This window comes from Artibeus jamaicensis, unplaced genomic scaffold (assembly GCF_021234435.1).
Source record: "Artibeus jamaicensis isolate MK-2021 breed Jamaican fruit bat unplaced genomic scaffold, CSHL_Jam_final contig_233, whole genome shotgun sequence".
Lineage (NCBI taxonomy): Eukaryota > Metazoa > Chordata > Mammalia > Chiroptera > Phyllostomidae > Artibeus > Artibeus jamaicensis.
The window spans coordinates 10268756-10291284 of record NW_026521486.1 but is presented as its reverse complement, the minus strand read 5'-3'; the positions used below and the strand labels follow the sequence as shown (position 1 = coordinate 10291284).

The following is a 22529-nucleotide window of genomic DNA, read 5'->3' as shown; positions in this document are numbered from 1 at the left end:
TGAGTAAAATACAACCTAATTATTAAAATAGCTGCCCCCCAGTGAGTTCAGTTAGATCAGAAAAACAAGCAGAAATGATCAGGGAACTGGCAAAGAGACACATACCGAAGACAACACACGTGTGTTCTGCTCTCAACCCGGCACAACCCTGCATCCCAAGCCTTGGTTTAGCTGTGAAGTGGACAGATCCAAGCCTTCCGTGAAGAAGAGATCGGAAAGCCGAGGCCCACTCAGTTTCAGCACTTGGGCTACATGAGATTGTATTAGGGTCCCTGCTGACTTGGGTAAAGGAAGTCGGTTTTGATCTCAGCAAGGGAAAGAGTCTGAGGGTCGGAGTGTCTCCCACTGGACGTGTTGAGGAAACGTTTCCCACTGGCCCACACCTAAGAGGCCCCAGGAAGGAAGCAGGCAGACCCCAGAGCAGGCGAGGGCTTCATTCTCCTTCCCAAGGATAGAAACGGACCAACTCGAAGAGCCTGTGATTTGTGAAAATGCTGTCACTTAAAAGCACTAAGTGGTATCTCATCTTCACAGGACATGAGGTATAGAAGAGGCAGGAGAAAATTGAAACCCAGAAGCCAGGGTGCATTATTAAAAAGAAAACTAAAAAATAAAAAAATCTCGTCACCAAACTTCTTGTTGTTTTTGTCTAAAATATAGGAGAATATTTAAAATATGGCAATTTCAGGACGCCCCCTGGGAGGAGGGAGTTGCAACAATAGCCGAGACGCAGGCCGACCTGTCCTCCCTGCGCTCAGGGCTCAGCACACCTGAGTGCTCACAGTTTCCCGCCGATGCTCACACACGCTGGGGCAGTGGCAGGAGCTACAGCTCAGCTGAGAAGAAACTCACCAGACTACAAGGAACCTCTTGTAAAGCTGAACATACACACCAGTTTAAAATAAGAAACCACAACGTGAATGAAAGCAAAAGCTGTAAGAACCTTTCCAAACACTCTATAATCAATACTCATCTTCACCACCTCGCAGGCTCTCTCTGCAATCAAAGTATCATTTGATAAAAGGAGAAATGCAATAAATGTGTGTCTCTACACAAGTAAATCAACACTCAATTATCTGCATACAGAGATTCACATTTGATATTTATCTCTCACAGAGCGACCCAAATTGGGTTCTTTCTATGAACACATCCAGACCTTACCTCTCTGTTTACTACAGAAATGCAAATTCCAGTTTCAGGCTTCTCAGAGGCCAACAGAACTGATACCCAGCCGCACTTGTATTTCCTTACCCGCTTCATTAGCATGCCCTCATTAAGAGGTCATGCCTCACATTTTTTAAAAGGACAGTTACTACTCTTGGCATGCCGACACCTTCAAAGACAGCAATAAAAAAAGGGGGCTACCTTACCTTTGAACTTGTGGAACACAGCCCACAGCTCTGCGATGTCGGTGGCAAAGGTGATGTCCGTGTCAAGCACAATGACCCTCTCCAGGTTGGCGGGAAGGGTCTTGGTCAGGACGAGCTTCATCAGCCCGTAGATCCCAGAATAATGCTTGTTGGGGATCCAGGACACCTCGGACTACACAGGGTGGCGGAGGCAGGGAGGAGGGGAAAGAAAAAAATGGCCACATTAATTTTGGGCATAAACATCATCAGTAATGCCTGGTACAGAAGACGTGCCCAATAGAAATTGGCTGAATAAATGAACGAAAATTTTCTTAAAGATTTGTTCACGTAATTTGCAGTTTGGCACATGAAGCTTTTTTGGAAAGAAAACATTTCTGAATCAAGAGAGAAGAAAAGCTTTGTTTATAGAATATTATGTGTAAACACTATGCTCGGGTTTTCAAAATAATATTTTTATTACAGAAATTACATGGGCTTGCTGGAGAATATAAGAATATGCATAAAAGCAAGAAATAAAAGTACAAAAATTGAATCAGACTACATATATTTTCTGCAAACAATACCAAATTTTTTCCTAGGTAGGTGCATTTCTTTCCATCATTAAGGATTATTACTTAAAGCAGGGGTATGAAACTCATTTTCACCTGGGACCACACGAGCCTCCTGGTTGCCTTCAAAGGGCCGAATGTAACTTTAGGACTGTATACATGTAATGACTCCTTGGCAGTTAAGTGAGAGCTCGGGGCTGCCACTGGGTAGAAACAAGGTAGAATGCTGGATTCGGCCCGTGGGCCTTGTGTTTGCCACTTGTGACTTAAAGGTTTTATTAAAGCTTACGCTCATCTATTTTTTAAAGTGGCCATTAAACCAATCAGTTTATTGCCTTCTCCTGGTTCTCACACAAACACATGAGGGGAAGCTGGTCATTATCCATGTAACTCTTTACTGGGTAACAAAACGCCCACACATACTCTCACATACCTGCACCCCATAAGCCCAAGGAGGGCCACCCCTGAAATGTGCACCTGCTGTAACAACCAGTGTCCTACAGGTGGGGAGAGTTGAAAGCAAGTCACATCTTGGTACCACCTGGTACCCAAAGTCAAGGCTAGAAATAATACATAACACTCGTGTGATGAAAGCTTTCCATGGTACAAGTCATACATGAAGGTCAGTCCCAGGGGGAGGTGTGCTAGTCTGCATGGAAGCCACGCAAGCTTCTGATTTCTGTGAAGTTAACACTGGTCACACAGCTCTTCAAGGGAAAATGTGGCCACCTTATCAAGAGTCCACAAAATACTCATCCCTTCTGCCCTTATAATTCCATTGTGAGGACACTTGTTCTAAAACATCGGAGTCAAACTTAAAAGCAAGAAACTGATAGCATAATGTACAATCCACAGTATAGATTAAGGTGTATTAAAAGGTAGTTTGCATGTGATATTAAAAGAAAAAACGCAAGTTTTGAAATGACTTTCGCTTAATAACCTCTATGTATAACCAAACAACACGAGAACATAGCCACACGAATTTACTCAGGGAAAGAAAAAATCCAGCATGACCTCAAATTACCAGTGGAGATTGTTTTGGCACGATGTGTGATAGGTAGATAGATGATGGATAGATGGTGTACATGAGACCTGTCCAGAAAAAGTCCAGCTATTGTTGATATAACGAGAATGGTTTGTACGACATCCATATAACACAGCAGCCAAGGAGAATGGACTGGAACGCACATGCGTGAACAATGACGACTTCACTGTACTAGTTAGTGGGGGGTAGTGACACTGTTAAGTGAGCTTGTGTGCTGTGTGGCCGTTGCATTCAGAAGAACTGGGTAAGTAGAGGAACGAATCTGCATCAAATTTTAAGCTTGAATGTTCCTTTGTGGAAACTATTCAGATGACTCAGAAGGCTGCAGCTATTGGCAACTGGTGATTGGCAGCTTCATCACGACAATGCACCTGCTCATGCATCTTGTCTGCTGTAGATTTTTTTTGGTGAAACATCAAATCTCCCAGGTGACTCAACCACCCTACAGCCCAGATTTGGTGCCCTGCAATTTCTGGCTTTTCCCAAAACTAAAATCACCTTTGAAAGGAAAGAGATTTCAGATGATCAGTGAGATCCAGGAAAATGCGATGGGGCAGCTGATGGTGACTGGGAGAACTGTGTGAGGTCCCAAGGTGCCTGCTTTGAAGGGGACTGAGGTGTCATTGTCCTGTGCACAGTGTTTCTGGTATGTGGTATTTGCTTCAATGAATGCCTGTAACTTTCACACATGGCTGGATACTTTCTGGACTTCACTAACCTTTATTTTTCAACTTTTTTAAAGGGACAACTAAAACTGCTGCAAAGACAAACTAAGCCTGGCAGTCTTTTTCAGGCCTGCCAAGCCCGGGCGGGGGTGGGGACACAGAAGCTGATCCAGGAAAGCTCTGAGAAAGGGCCCCCGTGACAAGGACGCGTTGGAGGCACTCCTCTCTCAAACCTACTCCATATGACGCTTTCACCTCCGGTTCATGTGACAATGTCACGTTAGCTACTCTTTACTCTCGGTTTCACAACGGTCCTTTGCATAAATGAGTGTAATTTTGACCAGGAAAAAACCTCCATAAACTGATGGACCGAACTGTTCATCATGTGTCAGTTTCAAGGAAAACAATCTTCAATGCAGTGGCTGTGGCCCCTGTCACCTTGCACCTGGGCGGCCTGGAGGAGGGAAAGCTGAGGTCTGGACTCCAGCCCCATAAAAGATGCGGACCTCTGCAAGCCTCAGTCTCTTCACCTACAAAGTGGGGATGCTGCCTATGTCACATGGCTGATGTGGAACTTAGGGAGATTAAAGAACTTGAGTGCTTCGTGCACGAAAGGCCCTCAGTGAATGTAAGCCCCTAAGTGCTGCCCAATTTCCCCTCCTCATTTCAGGTTATGGAGGTGGCCATGCCTGTCGAACTGCTTCCCAGGGAAGGTGGGGTGTGGGGGAAGACCACACAGCACGAAACCTTGGGTTCTAGAGTCAGGCATACCCAGAGTTGGGTTCTGGCCTTGTCACTTAATCACAGTGTCAACTTTGACAGTTTGCTTGGCCTTTCTGAGCTCCTGCCATTTATCAAAGGCAGTTTCTTCTAAACGCTGAGCATGCTGTGTCGGTCAGGGTGTGGGCAGAAACAGTACGCTCAACCTGGACAACCTGAGTTAAACAGAACAATAAAGAACTGACGTGCACACAGAACTCAGGGGCCTAACGAGGTCTGAGCAGCACCCAGGGAGGGGAGCAGTGGGGGCTGCTACTACCCAAGGCCTGAAGGGCCAAGGCCAGCAGCTGCTGGAACCCAGAAAGAAAGCCATATGAATAAGCCACCTGACAGCAGCGGTGACCTTTGGCAGGGGAACGTGGGCTCCCTGTGACAATCCCACAGGACAGAACAGGGGGAGAGACCTCATCCTCTCTTTCCTCCTACACATTGATCACCCGAAGGACAAACCCAGTGAGTGTAGAAATTCGACCCTTATGCACCAGCCTCACGGGGTACAAAGCAGGGTGGAGAAGGGAGAGAGTGAGGCTAACCCACCACAACCAGCGCAGCCATTAAATCAGTCGAATCATGGCCATATCAAAGCACAACACCTCACATGTAATAGATGCAACGTGTACATCTGTGGCGTGGGTGGGGGGTGGATGGGTGGACCAACACACGAAGAGACGAGCGAACGGTGCGAGAAGGTGAGTGATTTGTCTACAACCCGCAGCAAGCAAGAAGCAAAGTGATGGTTGGAATCTGTCAGGAGGAGGTCTGTGTTCTTTCTCCACACCACATCCTCCTTCCTTTGGAGTTATCTATCTGGCCGGCCACATCTGAGGCCTGGGGACTCTGCGAGGACTTCCCTCCAGCAGACTTTATAAACCCTTCCTCGTGAAAGCCCCAGCCTTTGGAGCTCAGCTTGGCTTCTTCTCTCCCCTGAGACTGTGCCGCAACCGAAGCTTGGCAATCATTCGGCCACGCTGCAGCCAGGCTATGTCATCAGACCTCTGATTAACTTCATCTGTGTTGGTTACTGTCGAAGCAGGAGAGCTTGGAGCAGACTGGACAACAGAGCACTGGGTTAAGCCATCTAATTAGATTGCCCGACTCGTGGATTTATTTTTAACACACATGTGAGGCACTCGGATGCATCTCGGAAGGGTAGGACTACAGGAATAAATTAATCTCAACAGGAGCCCAGGCCTGCGTGTGGCCCCAAGTCGCCAACTTAATATACAATCAGTTAAGTCGGAGCGTACAATTAGAGGTAAGAGAAGCATTCATATGAGTTTGTATGCAGAAAGGAAACTAAGGAATCGATGGGAGGAAAGACCATGAAGAAGCAGATATGTGTATTATAAATGGCTCATTCTCTTAGAAGTAGCATAAAATGTTCCCCCCACCTTCATCCAAACCCTGTGATTCCTTCACGTCTCAATTTGGAAGGCACCGCCCCCTGGTGGCCACCTCCCTGCTGCCCCAGGCTGCGTGCGGGCTCCAGACCCAGCTGTCTCCCTCACTCCTTCAGAGTGTGCTGCCACGCTGGGTCTAATTTCCCATGTCTCTCTCCAGCTCTTGGCTGGAACTCCTTGAGGCAGGGATGATGTCATTTTTACTGTGGTAACAAGGCATTACTCAAAAAAAAAAAAAAAAGTCTGATGAATGTGTGTGACTGCAGGGTTAGCCAGGCCTGGGTTCAAATACTACCTCTGACCTTTTCCGCTGCTAGGAGCAGAAGCACGCATAACTAACTGCTCAAGTCCAGGGTCAGGAGGGTGCAACAGAAGAAACACGGCTGGTTGGGCCCCATAGCCTGGGCCTTGGTACCCGTTCCACTGTGAATGAGCTTTGTGACTTTAGTCAAGTTATTGAACCTCTACGAGCCTTAGTTTTCCCATCTGCAAAATGGGAGCTTAGAACACTTCACCAAAATTGCTACGAGGATCGCCTAGCTGGGCGGACGCCCAGTGGGCCTCTGTATAGACCACTCCTCTTCTCCCAGTGGACAGCAGTCCACACTACCAAGGCTCAGATGATTCAGGGTTTTGAGTTTTGTAAGAGTAAGGAATTACGGTTCCTTTGACAACACAGGGGAAGCTGGGAGTGGACGCGGCTTTGCTGGGCAAAATAAGTCACCTATCCCCTTTTCCTAGGCTTCTACATCAAGACTAACCCAATGACAAGCTGAGATCTGCCGGGAAATGCGAGACCTCCTCTGGTAGATGGTCTCCAAATGGTACAGCACGTCCCTGGTCTTCGGAGGAGGAAATGGGGGTGAGACAGGTCCCCCACGCTGCCCTGTGGGGCAGTCTCTTGGTACAATCCACACTGGTACTGATTTCACTGCCACCCCACGGCAGGCTTCAATCCCTCCAGGGACACTCAGTGATGGGGTCAGTGGCCAGAAAACTATCCCCCGAGGGAAGGTGAGAAATCCTAACCCAGAGAGTTTCTCACTTTGCAGTTTGCCCCGCATACCCCATAGAGATGCCAGCCCCTGGCAGGGCCATGGCCTAGTTATGTCCTTCATCATTATAAACACACCAAAGGGTTCATGTGATTAAAACGATAATAAAGCTGAAAGTTAGGCTTATTTCCATGACATCTTCTTAGCCTTGAGATGGCTGTTAAAACTAGGCTAAGCAGCATGCTCTAAGATTTAATTAGCAAACAGGCAATTGTGCTCAAGACCACCACCCGATGCACTAATGTAAAGGGGCACAGGCCACCCCAGATTCAAAGGGTTTCTAAGTGGGGAGGTCAGGGAAGGCTCTCAAGGGGAAAGTCACCTGGCCAGAGTTTCCACTTCCTTAGGAGGTTAGGTCAAGTTCTGCGAGTGATTCCAGGGTTCGCTGAGGCTGGGTGGTCCACAGGAAAGCTACTGGGGAAGTCCGACCAGGGGAGTGACGTGGACATGGAGGCTCAGGGTTGGCCAGAGGACACGGACCCACCGGTGGTGACTGCTGGAAACCTGGTGTCTCAAGGGTGATGTCAGGTTTCTGACCTTTGACAGACAAGAGCAAGACTGGGGAAAAGGCTGGTTTTATCAGGTAACATTGTCTGTTTCTACTGGAAGACGTTATTTTCAGGACGCGTTGGATGCCCCAGGAATGGTAACAATAGACAACATGATCTAGAGTTTATTGAGTGCTTACTGGGTGCCGGGCATTGTGGGGAGCTCGCTATGGGCCGTCTCAGACCCCCAACCCGTCGACAGGTCAGGCGTTGCTATCACAGTACTAGAGTTTGCAGATGAGTCCTTCCCCTCACCCCAACTTTCAGGCCCTCAGCCCTAAACATTTGCCCCTGAAATGACATGTTTCTCTCTTTTTCTCTTCCCACAGCCCTTGGCCTATTCAGATGGCCACAAAGGCCAAGCCCTTGGCCTTTTCAAAACCCTCTGGGTTACCGTCTAGTCATAACTCACCCCCTGCCTCCGTCCCACCCAAATCTCTGCTCATCAGGAAGTTGTGCTGCCTGGCAATTAGGTACAGACTTCTGAGTCTCTCTGGGCCTTCGTTCCTCATCTGTAAAGCAGGGGTACTAGTAACATGCACTGTCCCCTTCCCTTCCCGAGGAGTTTTTTTACTTGCAGTCTGTAAGCTTTGCTCTGTCATCCTGGAAATATGAATTGCTCAAAATAGATTTCTTATCCATTTCAACATTTTCCTGTGAACTACAAACCACCTTGGCATATTTTCAAAAATTAAAAAAATGAACCCATCCTAGCTGCATCATACCTGAAAGGTCATTTGCCTCTCGTGCTGTTTCTGAGTGGTCATCTCGACAACGCACCGGTGCGTTCAGAACATCCTTGATGAGCAATGGAGGGTGAGGCGGTGCTGGGTGGGGGCGGGGACTCTGGAAACGGCCATGAGAGGGGGTCATGGAAGGGACACCAGCCTGGGAGTCCAACTGGCTGACTCCAAACCACCTGGGTAAAGGCAAGTTCATCTCTCTACACTGCAGTCTTCTCGCCCATAAAGTGGAGAAAGTAAAACAACACGAGGTTCGGAAAAGCACTAAAGGAGGCAGGAGCACTAGGGCACCCGGCACAGCACATGGACACATGGCAAGGGCTCAGTATCAGCTGTTAAACCGGTTAACAGTGTGCACTTGGGGGCCTGCCTGGGTTTGCGTCCTGGCTCCATCGCTCACTAGCCTGGGCTGCTTTAAGCAAGTACCATAGCTTAACCTCTCTGTACCTTAGTCTTTTCGTCTGTAAAATAGGCGCCCATAGAGCACACGCTGCATAGGACTGTGAGAATTCTGGTGCTGTATGTAAGTACTGGCTACTGTCCTGAATTGTTAATGTTGTTGCTAATGGTGTTTAAAGCAACAAAACAGATGGGACTCATATCTATTAGCTAAAATCATCCGCATTGTATTTATCCTTGCCAGCAAAGAGAAACTCCTGTTCAGGTCAGTTGGGATCACTTAAATAAACATTTATATAGAACACTGGTGTGGGTCAGGAGCTGAGGAGGGGTGGGGAACCCGAGTCCGTGATGAGTGAGACCCGTCCGATGTTCTTGAGGAGACCACCATGTAGTGGATATTCATTACCCCATGCTGCATTACCTCAAGTGACCTCAAAATACAGCAGCTGAAAACAGCAAAAATAGTTTATTATTTCACACAGTTCCTGGGTCAAGAATTGGGGTGCACTTTAGTTGGGTGGTTCTGGCTTGGGATTTCTCAAGAGGTTTCAGCCAAGACTTCCACCAAGACCTCAGGGTGCTTGGGGTCCCACATGCCTGGCAGTTGGTGCTCACTGTCAAGGAGCCTCAGACCCTTGCCACGTGGGCCACCCCACAGGGCTACTTAAACAACTTAACAACACAGCAGCCGCCTTCTCCTGGAGTGAGGGCATGACAGGGAGTAAGAGAGAAGCTGGGGTGTCCTTTATGTCGTGGCCTCAGAAGGCACACGGTGTCATTTCTTCAATGTCTTACTGGTTACAGAGGCCGGCCCTAGGGGGCGTGGGAAGGGGCTAGACAAGGGTGTGAACACCAGCGGGGGAGGAATATTGTGCTGTCATGGAAATCAGGTACGACATCTATAATTATATGATGTGACCTGGATTACAATCAGGTCCAAGTATGTGGACTGAAGGGAATGTTAGGAGGGGATGGAGAGCAATCCCTTCGAGATGTCTGCAGGACATGAGCATTACATTTGGTATTGGACACCGAGTTTCTCAAATATTAGGAGAAAAGGAGGAAAGGAGAGGCACTGGTAGCATCATTTGAAACACAGGGATATAAACAAGCAACCGTGCGTGTAAGTGTGTGCAAAATAACTACAGTCCGATAGACGTGCGTAGAGCTCGGAGTTGGCGGTGGTGGTGAGGACCAGGAACAGTAGGGAAGGGTCAGGTGTCAGAGACCACCACACGCCACGCTACACAGCAATGGACATGGAGACGGCAGGGAGACATGAAAAGGTTTTCATTAGCAAAGAGACACAATCTCACTTCTGGAACATGTTCTCGTGACCCATGAAAGACAAAGATTAACAGGAGGCGGCTGAGAGGCACCAGAACCTCAGCGGATGCTGACAGAAATGAAGCGTCCCAGGGCCACACACCCAGAGGTGAGGACTCACCTGGTCTGCGGCCGGTCCCAGAAATCCATATTGTTAATCGACACCCCACGTGACCCTAAGGTAGCCGTCCCCAGAACACACACTAAGAAACACCAAGGTAGGAGATCCAGGAAGCACTGCGCTTTCCCGAGGGCTTGGCGACTGAATCATTTATACTAGATCATCAACCAGCTTTTTGTTCAGAAACAAGAAAGAAGAGAGGCCCAAACGTAAAGGGCCCACCTGAACTTGACACAGCTGAATGCATGGGGAGAGGAGACCTTCCACAACGATTAACGGAAGACAGTGCTGATAGGCAGTCAGGAGTTCTTCAGCTAACCCTCCACCTCACGGCTGACTTACGACTGTGGGGCCACAAAGGTTTTCCTGGCCGTCCTTCTTTGTAAACTCAGAAATCTCATTTCGGTAAACGCCGCTCTAGCTCAGGGACTGTGAAATTCTGCGGAACCAGCATTAGCCGGAGAACAGACTTACATCCAGGGTGCAGCAAAAGTAGGTTTACACAAAAGCAGGCTTTATTCTTGCATTATTTATTGATTGTACTGTTTTCCATATGAACAACTGTAAACCCACTTTTGCTTCACCCTGGATCTCACCTTCCACTTGGAAGGGAACCTTGCAGGAGCCCCCCCCCACTGGTCTTCACAGGTGACAGCAATCTACACTGGGCAGCAATCGATTTGTTCAGAACTCACAACTCTCGCCTACAATAAGTCTGCTGTCTTTCACCCGAAATGCTCGTTATTCAGAAATCCACTAAGAAACCATCTTCCACAAACAAAATTGATTCTAAAACAATGATGAAGGTAGAGTGAATCAAGAGGAACATGACCACAGGTCCATAGCCACATTCCTCCTCCTATCAGTGGCGACAAAAGCCCTTCCTCTCTCGTGACTGGCAAGAAGCGTCCTCTATGCAGCCTGGCGAAGCTCGGGGGCGGGTCGCTGGAGCACTTAGGCACTGCCTGGACATCCCTCAGTACTTGATGTTATGAAACGAAGCATTTCAAAGCACTGGGAGTTCTGATTTGTGAACTGGACTGTTACAGTGGTTTAATTTCCTGAAATATAGCTGCCTTAACTAATAGATTTTTCAATGCACCGAGGAGAAAATTGCATTAGCTCCTGTGTCACCTGACCTTAATATTTTTAGAAGCTGCAAGGCTTCATATTACAGAGTGCAGTATGCAGTTATGTATGTACACTTAGCACAGTGTCTGACACACAGGAGGCACTCGGCAAATCGTTTTGACAAAGTAAAATAATGCATGTGCACAGGCGATGCTGACCGAGAACATTCCTTGGGATGGGGAGGGCGAAGCTGCCTCCTTTATTTACCATTCATCCAAACACCAGATGACTGCTTTGAGGGAACTACATATAGGATAGTTTGGGGAGACATACAGACAGGTGAGGTCAAAAGGCGTTATTACAGCAATCACATTGGTGGTTTATCTTGATGGGGACTGGACGTGGCAGGGTGATGGGATGAAAAAGTCGTCCAGTTGGCTTTGGATGATATTGCTCTAGTTCTAGGTTAGATGGTAGGATGTTCCGTCAACGCTTTTCATAAACGTACTTATCTGTGGTCTTCGCATGTGTGCACTGAAAGATATCGCAGGGGACTGAGGGGCGAGAATGTGACTTACACAGAACACAGGACTTGGAGTCAGGGGAACCCCCTTCACCAGCAGTGAGTGACACAGATGCGTGCACACCCATGCGCACACTCAACTGCTGCCCACAGTGCCAAAGGACAGAATCATTGTTAGGAAATGAAAGGAAACAATAATATAAAGCTTTTATTTCTCTATCACTATACATTTACTCTTCAGCATGCATTCTTAATGGTGTGACAACTGTTTCTTGTGGGGCAAAAATGTCTTGGATATTACTATGATTTGTTATTAAATTCTCACGGAGGATGCAAATTAGAGAGTACAATTAGAAAAAGATACATCTAAAAAGACTCCTGGGGATAAGGTGATACCAGCTTTTTTAAAAAGGTTGAGAAACTTTGCTCTGCAGGATTATAAAAGACCAAACCAGCCACAGAATGGAGAAGTGTGCAAAAAACACACAAATAAATCAAAAACTGAACCCAGTTATTAGCATCTGCTGAATCTAGTAGTTCTTCGTGTCTTCCTGAATTTAATCAGAAAACAGGACGTGGTCTCCAGGTCATCTGGAGACCTGGTGAGCGCTTTGCCCACACTCTCTCCTCACCGCCCCCCATCCCTTCTTTCCCACTCTCCCCAAGTGCTTTGCAGGGAACCAGCTAGAGGGCATCCTAAGAAGCTGCAATTAAGGAGGCCCCACGCTGCTCTGCATTACAGAGGCGCTCTTCATTTCCAGAGGGCTTTGCAATCTTTCGGAGGTCAAGTGCTTGCCTGTGCCTTTCCTGTTCCCAGCTTTGGAGATCACCCCAAAGGTCAATTCAGCAATTCTAAATACATGGGAGGGCAACCCCCGGCAGATAAGGAGGGTTGAGGAGGATGAACCAGAGGTGCCACTTAATTCATTTCTGGTTGGTTTAAAAACTGTTTCCTTTCACAAAACATGGAAGGCGAAAACTCTGCTGGTGCAGTGAAGAGACCCAAAGGAAAGCCTTGTCCATGATGGAGTTTCTCCTGGCTAAATGCCAAAGTGACCCTGTTTACTGGTCACCCCCAAAAGGATGCTGTCTTTTCTAAGTTCTTACAAACATATCTAACAAACATTAACCAGAGGCCTTCACTGCCACTTCCAACATTTTAACGCTGACACCTTGTTGCGGCTGAGTTGGACTGTGAATTTATCGACATTCCCCACCCCACCCATAACAGACCCTCACTATTTAGGTGAAGGGTTGTCAAGGAAACCAGGTGTCAGGATGGCTGTCTAGCTTGTCTCAATTTAGAATTTATCACGCATGAAAATGCAGATGGGATAGGAATGTCACCCTTAGAAAGTACTACAGAAGATGCTGAACGGTACAAGATAATCCCATCAAGCCTCGCTTCCATCTGGGGATTTGGTTCCCGATCAAAGGAATTCCTCATTCTCTAAATCCCCCTTCAAAAAAATAAAAAAATAAATAAAAAATCACCTAATTCTGAAAGTGACTCACTTATCTAAACCTTCACCGTGTGTGCTAAACGGTATCCATTGCTAAGAAAAGAATAATGAATGTAAAACGTTCCTACTTCTTAGGAGATCATAGTTAAAAAGAGCATTATTATATTTATGATAATAATGATACTGCATTTGTTGAGTGTTCATTATGTAACAGACACTATAAGCCATTTACAAATATTAGCTTTTAAGCCACACAATAACCCTATAGAGTAGGCATCAAGGAAATAACACAATCTTAAAGAATTATAGGAGCTGGGACTGAAAATCAGATTTAGCTCATTCCAAAAATCTCAATCATTTTGGAAAGGGGCCCAAATAAGATAGTAAAATGATCATTAGGCAGTGAGAGCTATATATAGTCATACCAGAATTCCTGGGACAGAGCAGCTCATCACACCTGGAAAGAGGGGGTAAAATCAGACAAGGTGAAGGTTTTACTTATTGTATCCGGCTCTCAGCATGAATGAACACTCCAGCACAGGGGGAGCCAGCGCATCCGGGGAAGCCAGAGCCTTCTCAGAACCAGTGTTTCTCCAACGCCTAGAGGACGCTGAATGGGCACTAACGCCCTACTGAAAAAATTGTTAATGACGCCAAAATAAAAAGCAGAGAGGAAAGCTTGAGAAACAAGTCTAGATCCTGCAATGTTGGAATGGTTCTGAACTTCCGTTCCTGTGCGTCCGAAGAGCGTGCCAGAGAAAGGCTTGCCCTCCGCCGCCCAGCCTCCACAGGAACGGCGCTGCGGAGGGTCCTGAGCAAGGGCCCCCTGGAGCCTGCGTGTCTTCCTCCCGGCTCTTCCAGGGACCGATGAAGGCTCTTTGGAGCCAAAGTCCAGCACTGACTGCACGGCAGAATCACCTGGTCTTACCCCGGAACACCTGATTTGGGATTCCTGGTGGTACGGCCTGATATGGCTGCTGGTTCTGGTTTGATAATGATCACAAGTTATAGCCACCATGGAAAACAGGATGGAGAGTCCTCAAAAAATTAAGGATAGAACTACCAGCCCTGACCAGTGTGGCTCAGTTGGTGGGGCATCGTTCTGCAAAGTGCAAGGTTGCCTGTTGGGTTCCCAGGCAGGAAACATGCCTGGGCTGCAGGTTCAGTGCCTTGTCAGGGGGCGTACAAGAGGCGACTGATCAATGTTTCTCTCTCATATTGATGTTTCTCGCCTTCTCTGCTCTCTCACCCTTCCCCCTCTCTAAAAATAAATAAAAACTTAAAAAAAAAAAACAGAACTACTGTATGATTCAGCAATCCCACTTCTGGGTATTTATCTGAAGAATACAAAAACACTCACTCAAAAAGATACCTGTACCTTTGTGTTTGTTGCAATAGCCACAATTTGGAAACAACCTAAGTGTCCATGGATGGGTGAATGGATAAAGAAGGTGATGTGTGCATCTACAATGGAATAGTATGCAGTCATAAAAAGGTGAAATCCTGCCATTCTCGACAACATGGGCAGACCTTCAGGGCATTAGGCTAAGTAAAATAGGTCAGATGGAAAATGACAAATACTGTGTGATTTCACTCATACATGGAATATAAAAACATACAGAAAAATGAAAATGAAACAAAAGGAAAACAAATGTACAGAGACAGACAACAGATTGGTGGTTAGTGGAGGGGAAGGGGCGTGGGGGCAGGGCACGAGGGGGAAGGGGCTCGGGGTACGGTTGTGAAATCTCGGGGTTTGGTGCTGAGCACCACGCAGTGCTTAGAGGTTAATCCGTATAATGTTACACACCTGAAATTTATCTGTAAGCCAATGATACCTCAATAAGAAATGCATTTAAAAAAACAAAGAAAAAAGATCACAAGTGAAGCTAATTGTTTTTGCCCCAGCATAGTTTTTTGGTGTCATTTTGTGTTACTAGAGCCTATCAAAGAATTCTGTACATGCAGTCAAGCCTGAGGTGCACCACAGGTGGAAAATAAACCAACCGAACAATTCTGACTTCTGGCTGGGAAAATCAAGATGCAAATTAGTGGCATAGCTCTGTAACTTTAGTTCGTTCTTTGATGTTTGCTTAGACATTGTCAAGTTCCTATATATAGCTGATACAAAAAAAAAATTCTCTGGTGTGGGAATATTTAAGCCTTCTTGACCTGACAGCAACATAAAATAAGGAACTGAGCACTGGACTCAGAGGTTCAAAATCACAGGTGGGAGCCTGGTCAATTCCCTTCTCAGATTCTACAGGTGAGCAATAGAGTCAGAGGCACCTACTTGTTCCCGGAGACGGAAACGAGATGATGTGCGCAGCAGCACCTCAGGGTGCCCGACGACATCTGCACTCTGGAGCTGCAAGTTAATTCCGAATCTAGAAATAAGGACTGTTTCCTTCTGTGACAGGCAGAATAAAGGCCTGATCTCGGTGAGCAGGCGTAAAACGCTAGTGCCTTCCCACTTCTGCCACTGTGGGTGTCTTCCCAGCTTCTTTACAACAACTGCTCTTGGAGGGCAGAGCTTGAGTACTATGTGTATGGAATGTGAGGCGACAAGCCCCCTTTGGGAGGTGATGTATGTTAAGTCACAGGACCACCGCAATGGTGATAACAGGGGCTGAGAAAGGGGAGTTGCAGCAACGCTATTATGCCCATGAATGAGATGTTGATCACTGCTTTCTATTTTCTCTTCAAACCTATTATTTAGCCAGAAGTGAGATTTAAAACCAACCGGGGTTCTTGAATTCAGTCTGGGTAAGTGGTTAAATCCAATGAAAATATTGTAGTTAAATGAGTTTTTAGCAAGGGAGTTGAGTATATAAATGGATATTTAACAAGTCAATTTGTGAAGCATCCATCTTTTTAAAAGATAATAGGAATGATGACAATAATCGTGCGTGAACAGCATTTTCTAGTTTGCACCGGTTTCCAATGTATTATTTCACTGGATTCTTGAAATCATTCCGTGAATCAAGGAAGTGAGGAATTCGTACCTCCACTGCATGTCTAGGGAAGTGAGACTTTTAAGGCATCATTGTCCAAAGTCACACACAGCTAGTGAATGGCAGGGTTGCAACTCACCCCTTCTGACCTTCAGGAAAATGCCTTTGACGAGGCCCATGTAATGCTTCAACTTTATCATGGGAAGCAGATGGAATTACCAGACTGTGCAGTATTGTCTATTGTTCTGCAGCAGGAAAATTCACATTTCCACACCCATGGGCACCTCTTCCCAAAATCAATTTGGTGACCGGGTGCAGCAAGGGACGAAAACCTGAAATGTTTCCAAGTTTCCCATTCAAAGTTATCTTTGCGTGGAAATAATTCCGGTTTGCTTTCAATTAGAGAACAAAGAGAACCTGGCTGCTCAGTGTCTCCAAGGAGGTCGGACAATTATGAATGAATATCACCATGGGGCCCACAGGGTTAGGCAGCTGGTCCTGGCAGCACCTGCATGTCACTCACCTTTCCTGTAGCTGGAAATAAAAAGACATATGTTTTGGCTGGTCTCTAGCTTAGAGGCTTGAATTTCCTGGCCCCATCGCCTTCACATGCAACGTAGTCAGTCAGGGTTTGCCTGCACAGTGGAGCTGCCCCTAATTTTGTCAGATCCTAATGCACGTTCTCAACCAGGGGCGATTTTGCCCCTTAAGGCAGGGGTTCTCCACCTCCAGGCCACAGACTGGTCCTAGTCTGGGCCCGTTGGGAACCAGGCTCCACAGCAAGAGATGAGCTCGAACGTAAGGTGCTTGCATCATCCCTAAAGCATCCTCTCCCACCTGGTCAGCAGAAAAGTTGTCTTGCACAGAACTGGTCCCAGTACTAAAAAAAGGCTGGGAACCGCTGCTCTAAGGGGCACTTGGCAATGCATGGAGACATCTCTGGTTGTGACAACCTGAGGGGAAGGCGTACTGGCATCTAGGGGGTAGAGACCAGGGACATTGCTACACCCTCAGACAAGAGAGACCCCACAGCAGAGAATTATCTGGCCCGGAACCAGCTGAGGCCACAAAGTGCTACTGACACCTCAGAAACTGCACACCTCATGTGCACGGATGAACAAGCAGAATTTTGGTTTGTTCCTGGTACCAGGGTGCAAGTTCACCTCAGTGTGGACCTGCTAGAAAATACTACATTATCCAGAGTTGGGGAAGAACCTCCGAGGAGGAAGGAGGCATCCTGACCCAAAGAAAAAGTGACAACTCCATACCCCTGCAAATAAGGAAATGAATGAGGCTTACTAATGAAAGAATATGAAGTCTAAAAAAGCAAGATTGTCCAGTGGCTGATTCAAGGGGCTCCTTCTTGGCCAGCAGCAATGCACTGGCCAGGCCCACGGCTGCCCCTCTCCCAGAACGAGGGATCTGTGTTTCCACTCGGCTGAGCACCCCCTCCACCCAGCAGGTAAGCCTCACTCTACACTCAACTTCACACTGAACCAGGGGCCCCAAGCTCCAGGTGCTGGGCAGCTGTTTTGCTCAGCATTTATTCTCCAGACTCTTTTACTTCAGCTCCCTGGTGTCTGAGCCCCAGATGTTAACCTCACTGGGTCAAGAGCTTTCTCACGCTTGCTCCACACAAGGAGAGGGGAGGGGGTTCTTTCTGCTGGATTTCAGGCTCAGGATATGCTTCAGTTTGCCCCGACCTGGGCTCACCTCTTAGCCAGATGCCTAGAGAAAGGCCTGCCTGCACACCTGCTAATTCGGCACAATTTACGGGGGGTGGGGGGGGTCACAATCACACTAAGTATGAGCACCTTTCCATCGGGACAGCTCCCAGCCATGCATATCACACTCCCTGCCCACCATCTCCAAGAGGATGTCTAGATGACAGACGGAACTCATGCTCTGCCCACTAACGCCTGCTCCCTCCTCAGTTTCTCCCAGTTTAGATGCCATCGCCACACACCCTCCAGCCTGCACCAGCATTCTAAGTGTTGACCTCCATTCCTCTCTCCCTCTCCTGCGGTATGCAGCAGGTCTACACCCCGTCAAGTTGGTTGTTGAAATCGACCTCCCTTAAGTCACCCAGAGAGGATGAAGGAGGTCTATGGAGAGACCTTTCAACCACAGCACTTCCATACCCACTCTTTGGGAACTGTCATAGCGGAAGAAGGCAAGTTGGGAGAAGATGAACCGATTCTATTCTCCCTTGATTTTCTACTCATCCACTAAGATGCCCTGCCCCCAGGATGTCCTTAAGTTTCTGGGCCTGAGAGTCTTAAGATCCAGGTCTTGGACTGGTTTGCTATTTCAAGCCATGTTCCACAGGGCCCAGAGTTGGCATTCCAGTAATCACACGTTATCCAGTCAATAAGAGAAATGAAACTGGGGGGGGGGGGAATGTAACAATGCCTATCTTGTCCAGCTCCCTCTTCTGCCCTCCAACCCACTGAATAAGTCAGGGGCACTGATTTATTTATTTTTATTGTAGTTCAAGTACAATTGCCTCTATTTTCACCTTGCCACGCCATAGCCCCAGCCCCAGCCAACCCCGCCTCCCACCCTTAAACCCACCCCCTCTGGCTTTGTCTGTGTGTCCTTCATACATGTTCCTTGATGGCCCTCCTCTTGAACAGGGCAGGGGCACTGATTTTAAAAATGGATTCTGCACACTGTGAAACGAAAGTTCAGTTTTCCAAACACAAGGCCAGTTCAGTCCACGCTCACCAGCTACTAAGCACAGTTCTCTCCGCCTTATTCCCGCAGCGGGTGCCTTGCTCTGGTACACACGGTCTCCCCATCCAAGCCTCCTCTGTGGGGGAGCCACTATTTTTACTTTGGAAACTCCCCTAGAGCTTTTGAAGACACTATGCATAGAGCAGACATTAAATTTGCTTGTTTTTAATTCAAATGGGAACATATTGACTATACAGACACTGAAGACTGGAAGGTAAAAATAATCCAATTTGCTGTTTCCTGTGGGTGCCCTGAGCCGTCCTGGGTGATAGTTTTAGTAATCTGGTTTATTAGTTTCTTCTACTATCAAAGGGTGTAGGCTTTACACATAAAAAATGGAAGGGAGTACCAGGCAGATGAAAGAAATTCATGTCTCTCTTTTCTGACAGAAAAGGTACAATGATAAGGGTATTAAATTTTATAGCTAAGCTCGGTAGATGATAAGTAGGCAAAGGAGTTCTGGTTGGGAAAAGGTGTTCTCTTCTTTGGGCAACGAAAGCCTGTCATTAATTCACAGAGCAAGACAGAAAGCTCTACGCTTCTCTGCGCACTCCTCCTCAAACCTGTGCTCTTAACAATAACAAACAGAGCAAGGGGAGTGTGCGCCTGTTCCCTTTCTCTTCTGGAATTCACGCTTGTGCCCCTGGTCCAGCTCCAAGTCCCATTTCTTATGGGAACCATCCCCAGTGATCCAGCTGGTAACGGATTTATCCTGCACAGTTCCCAATTTCATTAGTTTTCACTACATTCTGGGAGAAGACATTAGCTTTCCTACATCTGAATTCACCCAGAACAGTCTGCATTCAGCAAATCCTTATCTATTGATTGATTTCCACCCAGGTACGGACCTGAGCTGCTTCCTCTTAATTAGGAGATAATTCAGCTATCTATTAATTAGCGTGAGCATCAGCTTTTCCCAGCCAGCCAGTGTCCCTGTGCTACCGAGAAATGGAAGCCCCTGGCAGCCCGTCCGTCTCCATCCTGGAGGGGGGATGGGAACTACCCCCAGGCATAGACTTGGAAAGTCCCAACAGTGTCATTGAACTCCAACCGCAAACCAGTTACCTCAGACGTCACAGATTCAAAAGAGAAGGCCGGGGAGAGCAGCTACACTTTGAAGTATTGATTAGCCGGCTTCCTAAATAGGCATTCAGATTCTGTTGGCTGCCTACCCAGAGCCACTCTTCCAGTTCTCGACTGGCGAGACTGCCAGCAGAAAGACACACACATGCAGACACACAGAAACGCTCGGGTCCCCCATCTCCCCTGCAGACCAGATGCAGGCCTGTGATACAATCCTGGCCAATGCCCATGAAGGGAAGTCTGCTGGGAGATCCTGGGGAGAGGATCCTGACAGAGTCGGGGGCGGCTTTTTTCCGCCTTCCACTGTCCTGCTGAATTTGCTAGGACCACTGCGACTGTGAGGAGGAACCCAGGAGAATTCTTGCAGTGACCACCACCTCTCACGGAACTGCCAACCTTCGGGCTTCTTGCTATGTGAGAAAATGAATGGGTTGTTTAAGCCATCTTTACTGTTCGTTTGTCTTACCTGCAGCAATGCATTCCCTTGTGTTTTAGCTAATGCACTTCAGCACCTTCTCCCTGGGAAGTGACCTGGTATGAAACGGTAAGTCTGAAACAGACGGCCCCGCCCTATTCTCAGCACACCAGGAGCACAGAGAGGAGTCTCTGGGCAGCACAAAAGGGCATGAAGGGAGCCCTTAGTGACCGCATTCCCCATTCCACCCTTTACCTGTCCTCCAAAAACCATACAAACTAAGGCCTCTGTAAAACAGGTGGGCTTGCGAATACACAAAGCCCCAGGGAGTTCTTGGGTGCTTTCCAACCAGATTCTCACCCACGAGCCCCCTTACAGACACGGCAGCACCCCGGATGTCCACGACTCCCACGTGGGTGGGCTGGAGCCCACAGCGGGTGTCTGCTCTCACACCCACGAACAGCTGCCCGTGACACCGCAGAGCAACACGGCTTCCCTGCCTCACCATGCTCTCTCCCTTCTAGTAGAAAAAAAAACACCTGTATTTTAAAAAAACGCACTCCTGTGGAAATTTTATAAAGTGTAATAAAATAAGAAAAGCCCCACTGGAATCCCTGTAGCCAGAGGGAACCCACTGCCATATATTCTTCCTTTTATAATAATCACATAACTAACATAGAAGCCTTTAAATTTGGGGGAAGTAGCTTCACATCTTTTTCTAACTTAATATTAAATCAGAAGTATTTTCCCTTTTCATGCACTCAGGCCATGTTCAACGTTTATTATTACATCAATAAACTCTGATTTTAAAAAATGATGTTCAAAAACCATTATCTGCTCGTGGGGCTGCTCCATTCCCTTGCCCTCTCTTCCCCACTGCCAGCACTCAGGCTGTGTCCGAGTTGTGCCGCTGCAATCAAACAACGCAAAGATGAAATCCTTGGACTCAGTCCCCGTTTCCGCAGGCAAAGACTTCCTGCCTCAAACAGCTGATACACGTGTGTAACCATCTTGAATACATACGACAGAACTTTGAAGAAGAAAGGTGTCATTTATAACAGCAACTGACATGAGAACTGCTTCCACCAGTTACTTGCCAATCTTGGGTAAGAATTTTTAAAAGCCTTTGCCACTCAGATGTAAAATGTTATCTTGTTTTCCTACGTCTTTGAACACTTCGTGTTTAGATGAAGTCCAAGTTATCAATTATTTTCTTTTTCAGCTTGCTCTTCTTGTGTTCTTTGCCTATTCTCAAGTCACTCAGATTTTCTCCTCTATTTTCTTGCCCTCTGTTCGATAGTTTTAGCTTCCACATTTACGTGTAAGATTCAGGTCAAACTAGTTTTTATAAATGGTATAAAGTGAGGTTCAAGGTTCATTTTTTCCCATATGGATACCTAATGATCCATCACTTTTTTCTTTCTCATTTTGCTCGCTTCTTACCTAATTTACACAGGCTCTGTTTCATTTGCAATAATCATCCATAATACTTATCACTTTGCCAGTGGTCACATTTGAGCTTTGAAGAAACAGATATACCTTTCCCCCCAATGAATAGAGTGAAAGGTTAAAAATTACACCTCAGTTACACCATAAAACACACAAAAAACTTACTTTGAAACCCAATGCATACTCCCCAAGCTGTTCACACTTATGATCAGCTGGCTATTTGTTTTCAAGAGCAATTTTTGGTACCTGCGTTTGGCTTTGCAAATGACTTAAAATGATTATTTACAGATCATTCCATGTGAAACCTTCTGGTGCAAACTGCCTGCCCCTTCAGAATAAGACCTCTTGGTTGGGAAATATTCATTTGGATTACTTTGCTAGTTGGCTGGCTAATGACCTTTGGTACTTTCTTCAGGAAGAATACACGGGTGCATATTGTGAGTTCTTGCATAGCAGGTCATTTTTATTCTGTTATTTTTATACATAAGACAACTGGGCTGTATTCTTGGGCCTCTTTTTATGCTCAAAATTCTATATATGTTTTATTAAAACATCTATTATTATAGTAGAAAACACTGAGATAGAATTTCTACTCTTCAAAGATGATGTGTTTCTGTCCACAGATTGCCCTTGCATTATGGTACAGCCTGAAAAATCAAGTTCTGCCCTTGGTCCATAGCCCCCACCCCTATGTGCCTGCTGAGCACTTGAAATGCTGCATGTCCAAACTGAGAGGTGTGAAATCTGCATCAGATTTCAAAGACTAAGTATGAAAAAAGAATGTAAGATATTACATAAGAAACTGTTAAAATACTGACCATATGCTGGAATG

At 46.7% G+C, this 22529-nt stretch overlaps 1 protein-coding gene across 6 annotated transcripts in view; it reads right to left on the bottom strand.

Moving 5' to 3' along the window:
- Positions 1–22529, bottom strand: part of LARGE1 (LARGE xylosyl- and glucuronyltransferase 1) — a 439612-nt gene that overhangs the window by 182810 nt on the left and 234273 nt on the right. For all 6 annotated transcript variants that reach the window (XM_037160113.2, XM_053661541.1, XM_053661539.1 and 3 more), the window contains exon 6: positions 1371–1542. In XM_037160113.2, the coding sequence (XP_037016008.2) occupies positions 1371–1542 (172 nt within the window). The remainder of the gene's footprint in view (positions 1–1370; positions 1543–22529) is intronic.